Source organism: Ilyonectria robusta (assembly GCF_021365365.1).
Source record: "Ilyonectria robusta strain PMI_751 chromosome Unknown BGZ61scaffold_20, whole genome shotgun sequence".
Lineage (NCBI taxonomy): Eukaryota > Fungi > Ascomycota > Sordariomycetes > Hypocreales > Nectriaceae > Ilyonectria > Ilyonectria robusta.
The window spans coordinates 251,923-266,878 of record NW_025764454.1 but is presented as its reverse complement, the minus strand read 5'-3'; the positions used below and the strand labels follow the sequence as shown (position 1 = coordinate 266,878).

At 50.8% G+C, this 14,956-nt stretch overlaps 3 protein-coding genes across 3 annotated transcripts; 1 reads left to right on the top strand and 2 right to left on the bottom strand.

Annotated features, from left to right (window-relative positions):
• Nucleotides 1–2,972: 2,972 nt before the first annotated feature.
• On the top strand, nt 2,973–4,002 carry BGZ61DRAFT_360762 (cutinase-domain-containing protein; the record flags this gene model as incomplete). Its single annotated transcript, XM_046241205.1, has 3 exons — nt 2,973–3,396; nt 3,463–3,542; nt 3,595–4,002. The coding sequence occupies 3 exons, from the start codon at nt 2,973–2,975 to the stop codon at nt 4,000–4,002; spliced, it is 912 nt and encodes a 303-aa protein (XP_046099922.1).
• A 390-nt stretch (nt 4,003–4,392) lies between these two features.
• On the bottom strand, nt 4,393–5,948 carry BGZ61DRAFT_508525 (putative electron transport oxidoreductase). The gene is made up of 3 exons (XM_046251956.1): nt 5,351–5,948; nt 4,682–5,259; nt 4,393–4,620 (listed from the first exon to the last, which is right to left on the bottom strand). Exons 1-3 carry the CDS (start codon nt 5,852–5,854, stop codon nt 4,476–4,478), a joined length of 1,227 nt encoding a protein of 408 aa, XP_046099921.1. The 5' UTR covers nt 5,855–5,948; the 3' UTR covers nt 4,393–4,475.
• Nucleotides 5,949–8,121: 2,173 nt separating this feature from the next.
• Nucleotides 8,122–13,116, bottom strand: BGZ61DRAFT_427077 (ABC-2 type transporter). Its single transcript, XM_046243688.1, has 7 exons — nt 11,797–13,116; nt 10,965–11,743; nt 10,625–10,910; nt 9,898–10,571; nt 9,253–9,842; nt 8,815–9,201; nt 8,122–8,757 (listed from the first exon to the last, which is right to left on the bottom strand). Exons 1-7 carry the CDS (start codon nt 12,915–12,917, stop codon nt 8,215–8,217), a joined length of 4,380 nt encoding a protein of 1,459 aa, XP_046099920.1. The 5' UTR covers nt 12,918–13,116; the 3' UTR covers nt 8,122–8,214.
• Between the last annotated feature and the right edge of the window lie 1,840 nt (nt 13,117–14,956).

The window sequence follows — 14,956 nt, the reverse complement described above, 5'->3', positions numbered from 1 at the left end:
CGGCAGAATATTGAGAGTAATACCCATCTGCGGAAGACAGCTTTTTGCATCCAGTGGATGATGTCCTTTCCGAGGTGTCTGATCACTTGTATTCCGTTGCCCTGGGATATAGCTCCCCGATTTGTTACAAAGGAGAAAAATACCCAGCCTAAGAATCAGTTAGCGTTCTGTTATAAATCTAGAGTACTGCGAGGGCATTGTGATGCACCCCATCGTCTCCGGTGCTGCTGAGCTTCCCAGCTCCAGGCTATCCAGTAGTCGCGATTCGTTTCCAAATCGATTCACATCCAAGCGCTACATAAGCGCATTCACAAAATTCCGGCAGTTTTCTGTTGGAGTAGTATTCTGTATGCCGGCAAACAAGGTGGGGGGAATTTAGGATCAGTTGATGAAACTGTTTAGCCATTAGACGCGGAAGATATTATATGAGGCACCATGGCGGCGGAGACTCGCATTATCATGCGATTAAGGAATTATGCGACGAAGATGTGTCAGACATGCAGTTATCATGAGCTTCAAGGACAGAGACGAGGGAGATGTGCCAGACCTTTGTTTTAGTGCCGCGCTGCCACCTAAGCCTTGATAAGGATCGTCTTTTTGTTTGACTTGCTGGAACATGCAAGTGGAAATTGACGACGCCGGAGAAGAAAGGCGAGCCAGAGGACAGGTTTGTAAAGTCTTCAATAACTTGCAATTAGCCATTGAACCGGAGTGAAGATTTCGATATTGCGAGACGAAGTGTTCGAAGTAAGTGGTATTTCCTGTGGAGAACTAAGCGGAGGCGGAATTGTTTCTTGAGATGATCTTCCTTCAACTGAATCCGGGAAAAGATAGGAGGAATGATAATACCCCACGCTAAATCCTGTATGCTCCATGATTTTAGATCTTGCATTGGTTGTAGGCGTTCGAAGCACTTCCGTAATCTCTCCGCATACCTTCATGGCCAAAATGTCTGATTCGAGAACAATGAGGGCGAATCATATTCGCCTGTGGATACGCAATTCTCACAGTGTCTAGTAAACGACCGGCTGGCTTCGTTATGTCAATAGCTGGAGGAAATTGACTCTGAGGGGTAGAAGTATTAGTCAAGTAAACATGGGATACAGGAGAGAGTGTGATAATTATTGCATCCACTATTCAAGCTAAAGTTTCGCAAGGTGTTCTTCTATTATATTGATATCCGCAATATTTCGATGAACGTGTACGCTATAGCGATTCAATTTTGCAGATCAAGGCTCAGACGCGCAGTGTACGGGGGAGGATAGATTTGCGAGAGGGCGGGAATGGACTCGAATGTGTCCAGCAAACAAAGTCAGTTAGGTCGGTCAGCTGCTTGCCATGAACCAAAAATATGATCGCCAACAGGTATTAAATTCGCTTTTTGTGATAAAAATAACATATCGTTTGGCTATTGGACAAGCTGTCGCGATAATATCGAAGACCTGGTATATCACTGAAGCTGAAACAGGAATGGAGAGAAAATAATAAGATGCATCCGCGCTCTCTGAAGAAACGGGCTGCGGAGCCATATACCATCAATTGAGTATCAAACTCATGCACGTTTGTGTTTGTTTGGACGCCGGGTAAGGAGCAAAAGCTGACGTGCAGACGACGTCGGGGTGAATTCTGGAGACCATTATGAGAATGAAGACGAAGGCGTGGTCAAACGAACAGCGTTGAGTTTGGAATTATTTTTACTGATGAACCTCGGCAAGTGAATCACGTTGGAGTCGAGACTTTGGCCCAACGGTGCGCTAGGCATGGGTCATTTGGGACTTGATCCAGGACGGGAATCTTTGGGCCGATGGCTTCGAGAGCGTGACTCTCGCGTGTGGTATGGGGGTCTTGCGACCCTTATTATTTCTGATTATATTGTAATGCAGCTTATTGGCATTTTAGGCCTTGGGGGCGCAATTATTCCAGCGTCGATGGCGAGGATGTGTGCTGAAGACGAGCTGCGCGCGTCATGTTGTTGCTCCAACCCACCCACCTTCTGTAAATGCTTCTAATGAGCACACACGCCCTACAGGATGCAGACCAAGAAACTAGATCCCCGCATCTATTGAAAGACGGATCCTCGCTTGGATTTCCAGTCTGGGCAGCTGGGGAATGGGCAGCGGCACAGTGGAATTGCGCCGGGACGGACGGCAGGGGAACGACAGGGGAACGACAACACAGCAGAGATCTCGTAGCCGCGCTCAGCTCCGCGTGTTGCACCGCATGATAGCTGAAGGCTGACGACGCGGTTATGGAATTGACGGGGCCGGAAGAGCTGCCTCTTCGGACTTGCAAAGGCGGTGGTTAGCAGGGGCCTCGGCCGGTCAAGTCGATCTTGGATGCGCCATTCATCTTGGAGGATGGACGCCCGATTGAAGGTGGCAGGGTTCCCCTCTCCCCCTGATCCTGATCTGTCGGCCGCGTCCACTGTGGCCTGTACCTTTAGTGCATGTGAGTGTGAGAAAGCCAGCCACCTGAAGCCACGATCGGGACGACAGGTCGATAGCCTCACATCTGGGGGAACAAGGTGCTGAAAGCTACAGAAACACCACGACCTTGCCAAGCGGGGACCAGCGCATCCTCGCCTACTCCAATAGCCCCGCTCGCCCCGGACGGCCCATCTGCTTCGCGTTTGCGGGGAACGCCTTCGGTGATGCAACTAGACCGTCGCGGGCAATGCGCCGGCCATGGGTGCCCCGGACATGATGGAGACGGTCGCTCATCCCATCATGTCGTCCGAGATTTGTTGCTTCGTTGGTCCGTAGCGCCCATGTCCATTCCCATGTCAATTCCCATGTGCTCCGCGTCGTCATGTCGCCAAGAGCAAACCTCGTAAAAGCTCCGGGCGCCCCGCGGCCGAGCAGCAGCGATCACTTTTAATTAATGGGTGGCCCGCCTTTTCCATCGCTCGTCGCATCGTCTCTCCAGTCTTGATTGCAGTTCCTCGCCAAGTCACAGTTCGGCCTCACGTCAAGATGCGTCCCTCTGCGCTCCCCATCGCGCTGCTCGCCGCGGGCGCCGCCGCCGCTGAAACCTCCAGCTCGAACTGCACCAGCGGCCTGTACATCGTCGTCGCGCGTGGCACCGGCGAGCGCAACGGTACCGGCGCCTTCGGCACCATCGCCGACGACATCGCCGAAAAGGTCGACGACTCCTTCATCGAGGCGCTGGACTACCCGGCCACGTTTACGGATCCCCTCTACACCGAGTCGGAGAAGGACGGCGTGCAGGAGATGCAGGAGGTCATCCTCAACTACCACGAGGCCTGCCCCAAGGCCAAGTTCGCCGTCCTCGGCTACTCCCAGGGCGGCCAGGTTGCCAGCGATGCGTTCTGCGGCGGAGCGGGTGGCGGCTTCTCGGAGCTCGCTGCGCTGCCGTCCGACTTTGTCACGGAATTCTGTGAGTCGCAACACCAAGAGTTCATCCCGAGGATGCCGAATTGAGTCGCTGATTGGAACCGCGCAGTCGCTGCCATTGTCCTCTTCGGAGACCCCAGCCACGTGGCCAACACTACGTTCGACCGGGGAACGAGCATCAAGGACGGTGTATGTTGTGCTCCCGACTGTGTGACTGTCCAAAGGCTAACCAAACGCCCAGGTTTTCGCCCGCGATAACGTGACGTTCTGCGAGGAGCACTACGGCTCTATTCTCCGGTCCTTCTGTGACACCGGTGACGTCTACTGTGACGCGGGCAGCGACTCGGACGTACACGGCTCGTACTTCGCCACGTATGCCAAGGACGTCGTCGACTTTGTCGTCGATAACTATGACAAGTTAGATAAGAGCTCTGCGACCAGTACCAGCACCGCGACCCCGGCCTCGTCTACCGCTACATCCGCGTCATCCGCAACCTCCGCGTCCTCCGCATCCTCCGCCACCTCCTCCTCCGCCGCAACCACGTCGGCTCCCAGCGATCAAGGCAACGCCGCTTCTGCGCTGGCGCCTGGCTTGGCTTTCGCGGTAGCCGTCCCCCTGGTGTTGGCTGCGTTGGAAATGGTGCTGTAGAAGGATTTAATAACGGACATGACGACTATGATGGATGAGCTCAAGCAGGAGGAGAAGCATGTGCCATTGATTCCCTACGTCCAAACAAGGTTCTCGTTAAACATTTTAGATATTTACTAGGATATAGGATATAAAATTCCTCGCTTTCGCACTCTGCGTCAGCCCTTGCATCCTGCATGTAGCATCTTGATTTCTGAAACGGACACTTTCGTCGCAAATTTCAGCCCAAGTCGGAGAGACGGAGAGACCATGAAACATCATGGGCGTGAAGAACAACCGGGAATAAGATAGCTATGGAATAAATGAAAGGGGGACATTTGCGACTGGGATATTCATCACCCTTAAAGTGAATTAGAAGCAACGAATTATAAAATAAATACAATATCATGAGATAATAAAAAGATAATAAAATGAATACAGGACATAATAGTCTCCGTAATCACCCCGACTCCTTACTTAAAAGGCTAGTTAAGTTATATGTTGCTCTTAATAGTTGAGTTCTTAAAAGCCCGCTGGATCTGCCTCCGTCTCACACCAACATTACCCCCGTCAAAGAGAGGGAGGCATAGTGCGTCGTTCATCAACTCTCCGAACCCCAGCTCATTATTATACGACGACCTATTCAAACCCATTAGCTTATTGCGTCTTCCAGGAGAGGTCACGGAGGAATGGCACTTACACTCCAACAGCGTTCATCGCTTCCACGACAGCCTGGACTGCATTATCGGAGCAAAACACTTTGGCTTCGTATGCGAGTTCTGCGCCGTCGGGTGTTTGACCTAGGGCACAGCTTGCCCTCCACGTCAACGCTCTGCTGGCATCCAATCGCATTTTAATGGATATAAGCAGGTCTGCCACACTCTGCCTCTCCAGAATGGGCACCTTGCCGCCGCGCCTCTCTGTCCTGCAAAAGGCCAATGTGAGCTCGAAGCACCGCCGCATAACGCCAACGGACATGGCCCCAACGATGACGGCGGACGTGGTGAAGGCGTCCTCTGCAATTTCCACCCCGTACCCTATAAGCATATTTCCCATTGGTACGCGAAGGCCCTGGAAGCGGACGTATGGGCCGGACACGGCCTGGTGACCGACTGTGGATGGATGCGAGATGACTTGGTAGCTGGAGTCATCGTTTGCAGCAATGTCTGCACGACTAACGAGGATGATTGCGATTCGGGACTCCTCTACGAGTCGACATGTGACGCATTGCAATTCAGCGCCACGGTCATCCCAGCCAGCGCAATTTGTTGCCCACATCTGTGGTTGTCAGTAATTAATTATTTATGGGTGAATTTGAATGGGGTGGAAAAAGTGAAAGAAATAACTAGAACCAGTCCAGAGAACTAACCTTGTCTCCAGATATTACCAATGTTTCCCCATCCCTCCTCGCCGTTGTCTGTAAACCAACCCCATCGCCGCCAAGTTCCGTAAAGTTCGCTGTACCTCCAGGTTCAGAATGTACCAAACTGGCCAACGGCGATCCTTCTCCAAGAAACGGCGCCAAGAACTGCTTGCGCTGCGCTTCAGTACCGGCCAAGATCAACGGCGTCAAGCCGAGGCCCGTTGCCAAGATGGTCAGCGAAACGCTGCAATCCACAGCGTACAGCTCCTCGACACACAAGACGGCATCAATAAGTGCACCGCCTGTGCCGCCCTGGGCGGCTGGGATCTGGGACTTGATGAGCCCAGCGGCGACGGCCTTTTCGTAAAGTGGCTGTGTTGCCCGGAACTTTGCAGAAGGGGTCAATTTGTCGGCGTAGACGGCGCGAGCAGTGGTTAGGTGCTGAGTTGCAAACTGGGCGGCGGCGTCGCGGATGGCCTGTTGAGCCGGGGAGAGATTGAAGTCAACCATTGTCTTGTTGGTTTAATACGTTGTAGTGGAAAGATGATGTAAGGTTTGAATGTCCTTGTTGGTTCTTTCTTACGGTGAACATGCATTATATACTTGAATGGCTGACATACATATGCAGCCTTCTCAACACGGCCAGCCTATCGGAGGTGCAGATTGCGTACTAGTTGTAGGTATTGACTGCCATCACGATCATAGAAGGGATGGGAGCTCACATCCAGCTAGCTCATAGTTCTGGTACTCAAATAAGCAAGGAGACAGATAAGTGAGTAAATCCTGATTTGCTAAAGATCAAAGAAGATCCATCGCCGCTGGATTATCTCTAGGCTCCGCGGAGATACTTGATACGCTATCCTGCAGGCTGGTCCAGCTAGCCAGATACGGCTTCCGAGTTCCGTCTTCAAGGTAACAATATTCCGATTCCGAATCACCTGTGACACGGCTACATCTGATTCAATTGAGATATAACTTATCTCAACTACACGCGGCCCAACGGTGTTTCCCCCCACTTTCTACACTCAAGACCAGATCCTAATACTCGGGTGCCAGAATCGCCCGAACAGCACATGCATCGCTACGTATCGCCTTGGATTGACTTCTACTTTTTATTATTTACTCGCTATTGACGTGAGAAAACTGTAGGTGGGGCATATCGGTCATGAAAGTCTTCGGACTACAATGATCGGATTCTCTCCTTCTCCCGTGCTGTCAGGGTCTATGGCACACCTCTGAGGTAAAGGCACTCTCTCCAGAGGATAGCCGAATGAGTTCCGATCTGTGGGCTAAAATAGTCCCAAAGCTTAAACACCTGGGCTATCTGCCTCCTACAGGTACCTTTCCAGAGACCCTAGACCACGAGTGCACCATGTCCCAACTTAACATCAGTTTGCTGGCAGCGAGACGCGCTATACATTGCCAAAGTCCCATTCTGGCACCTGAAAATAAGGGAATGTCATCTTCCTCGAATCACTCAGCAGCATAGATTGATAAAGTAATAAAGGCACAACGAACAAGATACCTGTACTGTACCTAAGTTGGTAGGAATCCATGATGCTCCGGTCAGCATATTGTGCGGTGTATCATCGTGACTTCCAGTTTGTCAGCAACATAACTACGGGGATGCAATCAGCCATCGGGTTTCTACTCAACATATAAATGAGACCTGAATAGTTGCAAAAGTTCTCAATTTCCCTTCGTCTGTGTAAAAAAAAGAACTCAAGGTGAAAGTGAAAGTCAAATTTCTAACGCCGGTCTTGCCTCACGAAATTCCTGGAAATGATGCAGCGGGAGAGATCGTAGTCATTGGTGATAAGGTCAAGACATTGGTGCTTGGAGATCGAGTTGCCCCGATCACTGACACGGAGAATATCACTGGGCGAGAGTTGACAAGATCTTGGTTGGTAGCCGATGAGGATGGGGTCCTGGCGGATTACTTGGTCTTTAATGAGACTAAATTTTTCAAGCTCCTAGGTTATCTATATTGGCTATACGCAAACATAATTCCTTGTGCCGGTGTGACTGCATGGGCTGCACTTAAGGGTACCCGTATTGGCCAAACTGTGTTGATTCAAGGTGAGCTTACCATGGCCAAAGATAGTGTCGCGTACTCACGATTTCCAAGTACTGGCGGTGTGAGAATGTTTGCGCTCAAGCTGGCCCGACTCACAAGTCTCAAGGTGATTTTTAACCTCTTCTAGCGAAGAAAAACTCATGAAGATGAAGGAGCGCTTTCCACCCCCACCCCTTCTGACTGTTAACTATTCTCCGAATCCCGAATGACACGAAAAATGCTCAAGCTTACTGAGGGCGTCGGCGTTGATCTAGTTGTCGAAGTCGGAGGCAACTCTTTGCTGATAAATAGCATGAAGTGTACACGTCGTGGAGGGACTATCAGTCAATAGGCTATCTCAGTAAGGGCGATAGTGCGGAGTTAGACTATCTTCTTTCTGTCATCATCGATAGGAGAGTAGTCTTGAGGTGAGTGCATACTACATTACTCGCGACTAGGGGGCTAACTTTCTATCAAAGGTAGCAACGCTGGGTCAAAGCAGGATATGGATGACCTTTGTGTCGCTTTGTCCGCCAATCAAGCGGAACTTAGCGATATTATAGACTCGTTATACCCATTCGAGCAAGCTGAGGAGGCCATCGAGTACATCTGGCAAGGTAACAAGTTGAGAAGATTGTTCTCCAATTATAGTTGGATTTGCGAGATGCATTGCATTGGTGACAGCCCTCGAGAGGATTCGCGATCAAATTACGGACGTGAGTTTTGTGTTTGTATCAATTTTCAATTTGTCTATTTGTATCAATTTGTCTACTCATTACGGCACCTTCTGTTTAAGGCATTCAAGTACTTCGGTCTATACTTGATCATCAACTCCCTGATCAGATTTTGTCTGCCTGATCTTGTTCTTCAAACCCCTCATCCACCCTGACAAAGTTCCAAATCCAAGTGTCCACCTCTTGATACGGGCTGTGTAGATGAAGAGGTATACAAGGAAGCAGTTGAATACAACATACACAACCATGTACCCAAGACAGGGCCACTTGTCGCCGGCATGTATGTTCAGGGTCTTCATGTACTCCGCGCCATCGTTGTAAGGGCAGTATCCGCAGTTAGACGTCGCATTAGGGTCTTGGAGATATCCTGCCTTGGCGATGTTTTCGACGAAAGAGCTTGCATACTCTGCGCAACTAAGGCCAGGCGGCGGGTCGAAATGCGCAAACTCGGGTTCGCTGCATGCCACTGATACAAGAGGCAATATAGTAGAGAGTAAACCTCTGCTAAGCCACGTCGCCGGGTTGATGTAGTACAGCCAATACTTCCAAAAACCCGGTAGTGCTGAGTATGGTACAAAGACACCATTGACAAGGGCAGTGATGCAGAAGAAGAACGGTAGAATCTAAGAAATACCAGTCAGTATGTGGCGTAATCGATCCAGGACTCAAAGCCAACTCACATTCGAAATCGATGCGTACTTCGGTCCAAACGAAGCGATCCACTGACCCCAACTAGCCATGAATAGAGACCATAGAATGGTCATCAAGTACACATATCCTGAGACTGAAGCAGTCACGGGAAGGCCAGTCGGGAAATACCACAGTAGAAAGTATAGTGTGCCAGAAACGATGGACATCGGGATCTCCGTCAAAACATTGGCTGTGCAAAAGGCGACCCAGCCATAGGTACAGCTTGGTAGCTCGCGATCCTCCCAGAGATCTCGGTTGCGGAAGAAATAGATAACGACGCTGTTAACTACCGAGGGTGGGACGAAGAAAGGATAGATGATGGCAGTAAACATGCGGTTCTGTAGAGAGGCGACGTCTTTTCCCAGGTTCCAGAAGGTCTAGTTCTTGTTAGAGATGAGTTCTTCCATCAAAGGGTGCTGGTAACTCACAAAGCCACTGATGATACCCATTGTTACATGGATGAAGAGGCGACCGTATACGTAATGTGGCTCACGCCAATGCTTAATAAAAGTTCTCTTGGTGAGCAACACGCATTGATACCACGTTGAAGCCGCAAATTTGGTTGGCTTCTTGTCGGATGTGACAATGTTTCTCTTTTCAGCCGCGATGCTGTCAATTTCGTCATCAATCGCCTTGGCCTCATTACTCTTCCGCCACTCTTCGTTCCAGTCAACCGAAACTCCCTGGTCATTGACTCCCGGTCTCGATGCGGTTTCGAGGATGAACTCAGCCACATTTTGGTTAGGGGAACAGTGAAATCCACGGGCAGCAAAGTAGTCGATAACAATGGAGCCGTTTTCCCCAACTGGGCCGAAGTAGAAGGTCTTTCCTCCGCGATTGAGGGCGAGAATCATGTCAAACTGCTCAATTAGGTCAGATGAGGGTTGGTGAATGGTGCAAATGATGGCTTGTCCTGCGTCACAGAGTTTGCGGAGGAATCGAACAATGGAGTAGGCGGATTGACTGTCGAGGCCAGAAGTTGGTTCGTCCAGAAAAAGGAGCAACGAGGGTTTTGCGGCTTCGATAGGTTAGCAATAGTCTCTTAGTTTACGGGCATCAAGGTGATAACATACCGAGCTCAACACCAATCGTCACACGTTTGCGCTGCTCGACAGTTAGGGATGATATAAGAGCGTGCTCCAGGTCGTTCAACTCGAGAAGGTGCATAATGCGGTCGACATAGGCGATTTTCTCACTGCGAGGAACGTGACTTTCCTGACGCAATAGGGCTGAGAACTCCAACGCTTCACGGATTGTAGACGAGCCTTCGTGAATGTCTCGCTGTTCGCAGAAGCCTGTCCCCCGCTGAAACTCTTCGCCAAGGGGACGTCCATTAACGAGCATGTCTCCGGATATAACGCCCACGGTTTGTCTTTGGGCGAGGGTATTCAATAGAGTGGTTTTGCCAGCACCAGAGGTTCCCATCAGCGCCACCATTTTCCCCGGTTTGGCGTACCCGGAAACACTGTTCAGCAGCTGCAGTTGACCGGAGCCGTAGGGGACTGTGTAGTTGATGTTTTTGAACGTGAAGACGCTCTTTCCATCACCAATCTCTTCGAACGTATCGTCGGTCTCGGTTTGGGTCTGTTCGTCTGGGTTTGTTTTTTTCGGGGGCTTCGCGAAGACGGTTGACTGGGAGCTGGAGTCTGCGAGTCTGATCTTCTCAACCGCCACCACGTTGAGGATGAGGAAGAAGACGGTGAAGGCGATGACAATGCCGAAATTGCGCCAAAGATTTGACCGAAGGCTTCGAGTTGTCAGTCAGCTACGGAAGCTTTTGGTAATTGGGATTGGGCTTACAAGTTAAATGAGACCTTGAGGTAAGAAAGACCATCAACTTGGGTGCTGCCAGCAGCGGCTCCTGGCAGACTGCAACCTTGATATCCGGTCTGCGCATCTGGACCGCGGGGAACCAAGTTTCCTTCGCTGCAGGACATTTCGAGACCATTGAATTCGTTTGTTTGCAATGCCTCAAATCCATAGGAAACGGGGTTGATGTAAGTGAACCAACCAAACCATGGAACATCGCTCAGGAGCGTGCTTCTTGGGATGACGTAACCAGTGAAGATGAACATGATGTTCATGACTATTTAACATATTAGCTCCGTCTCGAAATGCGTTGAAGTCTGAGGGTACTCACAAACACCGACAAAGCGGATTGCATCATCTACAGTGCTCGAGAATGCCGCGAACATGCGGAACATGGTCGTAAGGGAGAAGGACACGACGTATACGAATAGCGTGAAGATGAAAAACTTGCTGACGTCGACGTCAAACCGTGCCAGGAAATAGAACGGAATGGCCAACGAGACGACCATGACAAACAAGATGGGCAAGTCTAGAATCGCTCTAGCCAAGACAATAGCCGACGGACGACAGAAAGCAAACTCTCGCTGTCTCTGCAATGTCACTCGACCAACAATCGCCGGCATCAACTCAGCGAACTGGAGCCAGCCAACAAACGCAATAGCGAAGAAGGCCATGCTCGACTTGGAAAAGGCAGAGGAGGTAGCGCTCGAATCAATGTCGATGAAGTGGGATCCGACGATGATGGAAATGCTGAGGATGATGAACAGTCTGGTGTAGAATGAGCTGCGCTCGTGGTAGAATAGCCAGATTTGACGGTGGAGACAGGCGAGGACCTGGCGCGGATAGGAAATCGTGAAAGAGGAGGATTTCGTGACATGCTTGGACTTGGATTGTTGGACAGTTTCATGGAACGTCCTGTGCTTTTCGTTTTCGATGCCTCGGCCGTCGCCCTCGCATCCTTGGGCGTCAGCAAGGAGTCTCTGGTAGTGAGAGCTCTGTCGGAATGCTTGTGCAAGCTCCTCGGGTGTCTTTGGTGTCGTCTCCTCCCGCCCAGGTTGGAAGCGTCGCGCGTTCTTGTCCGAAATGGAAGTCAAGAAGTCTGCTGTAGTTCTGTCATAGTGTCAATGTTGCAGTCCATCAGATCTACTGGGAATCGTCCTTACTGTCTGTGAGGGCACTGGTATCCCAGGTCCTCAAAATACTTCTTCGCTTCGTCGGCGGGTCCTTGGAATAGCATGTGTCCGGCGTCAATGACCAGGACTTTATCCATCAGTTCGTATATCGACTCTCCAGCTTGGTACAGAGTCACCAGGGTTGTCCTTTGGCTGACATCCGTGAAGACACGGAGGGCCTTGGCGAAACTCAGAGCTGTGCTTGCATCGAGACCGCGGGTCGAGTTATCCCAACAAACTACCGACGCTCGTGTAGCCAAAGTCTCAGCCAAGCTGACTCGTTTCCTCTCTCCACCAGAGACGCCACGAATGTGTTCATCGCCCACAAGCGTCTGTCTCGTGTGCTCGATTCCAAACATTTGCAGAAAGGCATCTAAAACCACGGGAATCGTCCACTCATCCTTCTTCCGCGTCTTGTTTTTCAGCGCGAACCAGAGCGTTTGCCAAACTGTCAGTGAAGGAAAATGCCGATCGTCTTCCTCGCAGTAGACAACTTCGCCTCTGAAGTGGCGTTTTTGGTCGTCGGCCGAAATGGCCCCGTAGTACACTTCGCCTTCCACGGCGACGTACTCGTCACGATGATTGGCAATTGTCTTGAGAAACGTCGAGCATCCAGATCCGGGCCGGCCCAAAACGAGCATGATCTCGCCGTGTTGAACAGTGCCGGTAAAGTCGTGGAGAAGATTGACCGTGGGACCTTTGTTGAGCTTCATTCCGGGGATCTTGTCGCGGACGAAAGTCCATAGATCCGGCCCGAAGGTGTTGAGAATGGCTCGGGGGAGTGTCTTGACGGCTGCTGTAGAAGACTCAGCACCCCGAACGGTGAGGTTCTTGAAGGAAACGCCGAGCCTTTTCGCCGGATCTCCGTTGGGTGTCCTGGCATCAATGATGCCTTTTCGAAGGAATTCGGGGAGATCAAACTCGTCGTTAGACCAACGTGTCGAACCACTGGCAGCATCGTCTCGGGGGGCTTCTGCTTTCGAAAGGCGTGATTTTGTCGTTAATTGTCGTCCAAGCTCATGGAATTCCTCAATGGCATCCGACACGACAACATCACCTTGAGGATTTTCTCCCCAAAGGCCGTGGCCTGGCTGAACAGCGGAGTCTGCCATCGCGGATACCGTAACCGAGGGGGTGTAATCCTGTCTAGTCACGGTTGGCGAGTGAAATTCACTTCAGAAAGTTCTGACGGGCGGCCGTTAAAAGAACCAGTCTCACCGAGCCCGGTCGGCTGGGTGGTAAGGCTCTGATCTAGGACGAACAAGTCGATTACAAATGCGTGCAGTGCTTAGTCTTGATAAAACAATTTTGGGATGACAAACTCAAGATGAAAAACTCCACAGCCAAGAGCCAAGAGGAGTCACAGGAGCCACTCTTCAAAGATGCATTGAACTACGGAGTAGGAAATTTGTGGGTTGTCCCTTATCCCATGGCATGGGCTGGTTGAGGCAGAGCGGGGAGATTCCAGCCACCAACAACATCGGGAATAACCCCGAAAACTCCATGGGGTAAAGGAGGCATCATTCTCCACACTGTGCATTGTGAGTGTTGCTGGCGTATAGAAAACCCTGAGTGCGGAATCCATGTTCCGACTATTGCGCGGCTCCTCACCGATCTAAGCGGCGAAGATATCCACATGGCTCGGCAAATATTTTCTCATTTTGTATTATGCTCCGTAATGACGGCTTAAGTCCGGGTTTTTGCAACGCCACCAAGGCAGGCCAGGCGGGGTCACTAAGGGGAACAACCCTTGGAAGTGTCTCTATGTCCACGCGAACTGGGTTATATTCGGCGATCCGGACGGTAGATTCTCGGCAGTCTAGAAACTCACGATGCTTGTCATTCAGCTCGGATTCCCTCTTGTGGTGCGGCTGCACTTACCACAACGAGATACTCCGCACACGAGCCAGACTAAACCAGCCTCGTTGGGCTCCTGTGCAGTCAATCACACCCAACCCCTATCACGTTGCCAGATTGAAGACGCGCAATTGGATGGCACTGTGCATTCGAGGCCTCACTCAATCCCAACAATCCATTCATTGACAGTGCTTCGTATCGGCAACAAGTTTCCTCTTTTGGTTGCAAAGCGAAAACGAAATATGCATTGCACTAATGAGCACACTAACGATTCAAGGCGGCGTCTAGGGTCATTATTCCTCCAAATTTGTTCGCTCCTCGAGCTTGCTTGATTTGATGTGATTGATAAAGCCCAGTTCCAGCAGGTCTGTCTTACATTCACAATCGCGACTGCATTTCCAGCCTCCCCTCAGTTTTTAAAACGATGGAACTTACAGAGTAGATACAAAGTACCAAAGTAGAATCCCACCATTCTGGTGATCCCTCCTGCACCCTGCTGACATGCCGCAAGGGGGTCCAGATGTCTGATTGCGCTTGACCTTTAGCGTCACCGTATCTTCGGCCCGCAACTCCGCGCTAGTGTTTCCCCTTCAGCAACACTAGGGGGATTCGATCCTTACTCTGCAAGCCGAACTTTGCCATTCACATCTTCAATCTGAAATGAGCTGGTTAATATCCAAGACACAGTCTGCTGGCTCTGTTTCGAATCTGCTGTCTATTAACTTACCCACAAGCGGGCGTACAACCGTAGCCTGAGCTTCAGAAATGAGAGTCGCCACTCATCCAGATCTGGCGGTGGCATATCATGGATTTAGCTGAGACCTTGATGTGTGACGGTTTCCAGAGGGAAGGCGACGTAGCAATCAACAGAATTGTTATCAACACTCAATATATACTATGCGCTGTCAATACTATTCCGAGTGAGCATGCATGCATCAACCAACGATCAAGTTGATGAGATACAGCCAGAAAATGGAGAGTCTCATGGACAGCGGTCAGCGTGCAACTGCCGAGCAAAATACGACGGTGCGGAGGGTTTGGGCCAAGTCCATTACTTAGTATCATTACTTGCCGAAGAGCCCCTGTAGGGATCTGATGGGGTCAAGTCAATGGGATGGTTGAGTGGACGTTGGCGGGTCATCATGTGGAGAGTAGATGTCGCAGCGGCAGCGTCCCGAAATAGCCGGGTGCAGGGTTGTTCACACCCTCGCATTGCTCGCCAGTCATGTCGAATAACTCCGCGACGATACCCCGGCGTTGTGACTCACCACTCAGTTGCACATGCCACGGAAAT

What these genes read in the sequence shown, in the direction of transcription:
- BGZ61DRAFT_508525 (XM_046251956.1), bottom strand. Translation starts at nt 5,854, where the DNA reads ATGGTTGACTTCAATCTCTCCCCGGCTCAACAGGCCATCCGCGACGCC. An exon ending in TGGTAATATCTGGAGACAAG is followed by an intron (nt 5,260 to 5,350) that starts GTTAGTTCTCTG and finishes TGACAACCACAG; the next exon opens with ATGTGGGCAACAAATTGCGC. An exon ending in GCGATGAACGCTGTTGGAGT is followed by an intron (nt 4,621 to 4,681) that starts GTAAGTGCCATT and finishes GGGTTTGAATAG; the next exon opens with GTCGTCGTATAATAATGAGC.
- BGZ61DRAFT_427077 (XM_046243688.1), bottom strand. Translation starts at nt 12,917, where the DNA reads ATGGCAGACTCCGCTGTTCAGCCAGGCCACGGCCTTTGGGGAGAAAAT. An exon ending in TACCAGTGCCCTCACAGACA is followed by an intron (nt 11,744 to 11,796) that starts GTAAGGACGATT and finishes ACACTATGACAG; the next exon opens with AACTACAGCAGACTTCTTGA. An exon ending in CTCAAGGTCTCATTTAACTT is followed by an intron (nt 10,572 to 10,624) that starts GTAAGCCCAATC and finishes GACAACTCGAAG; the next exon opens with CCTTCGGTCAAATCTTTGGC.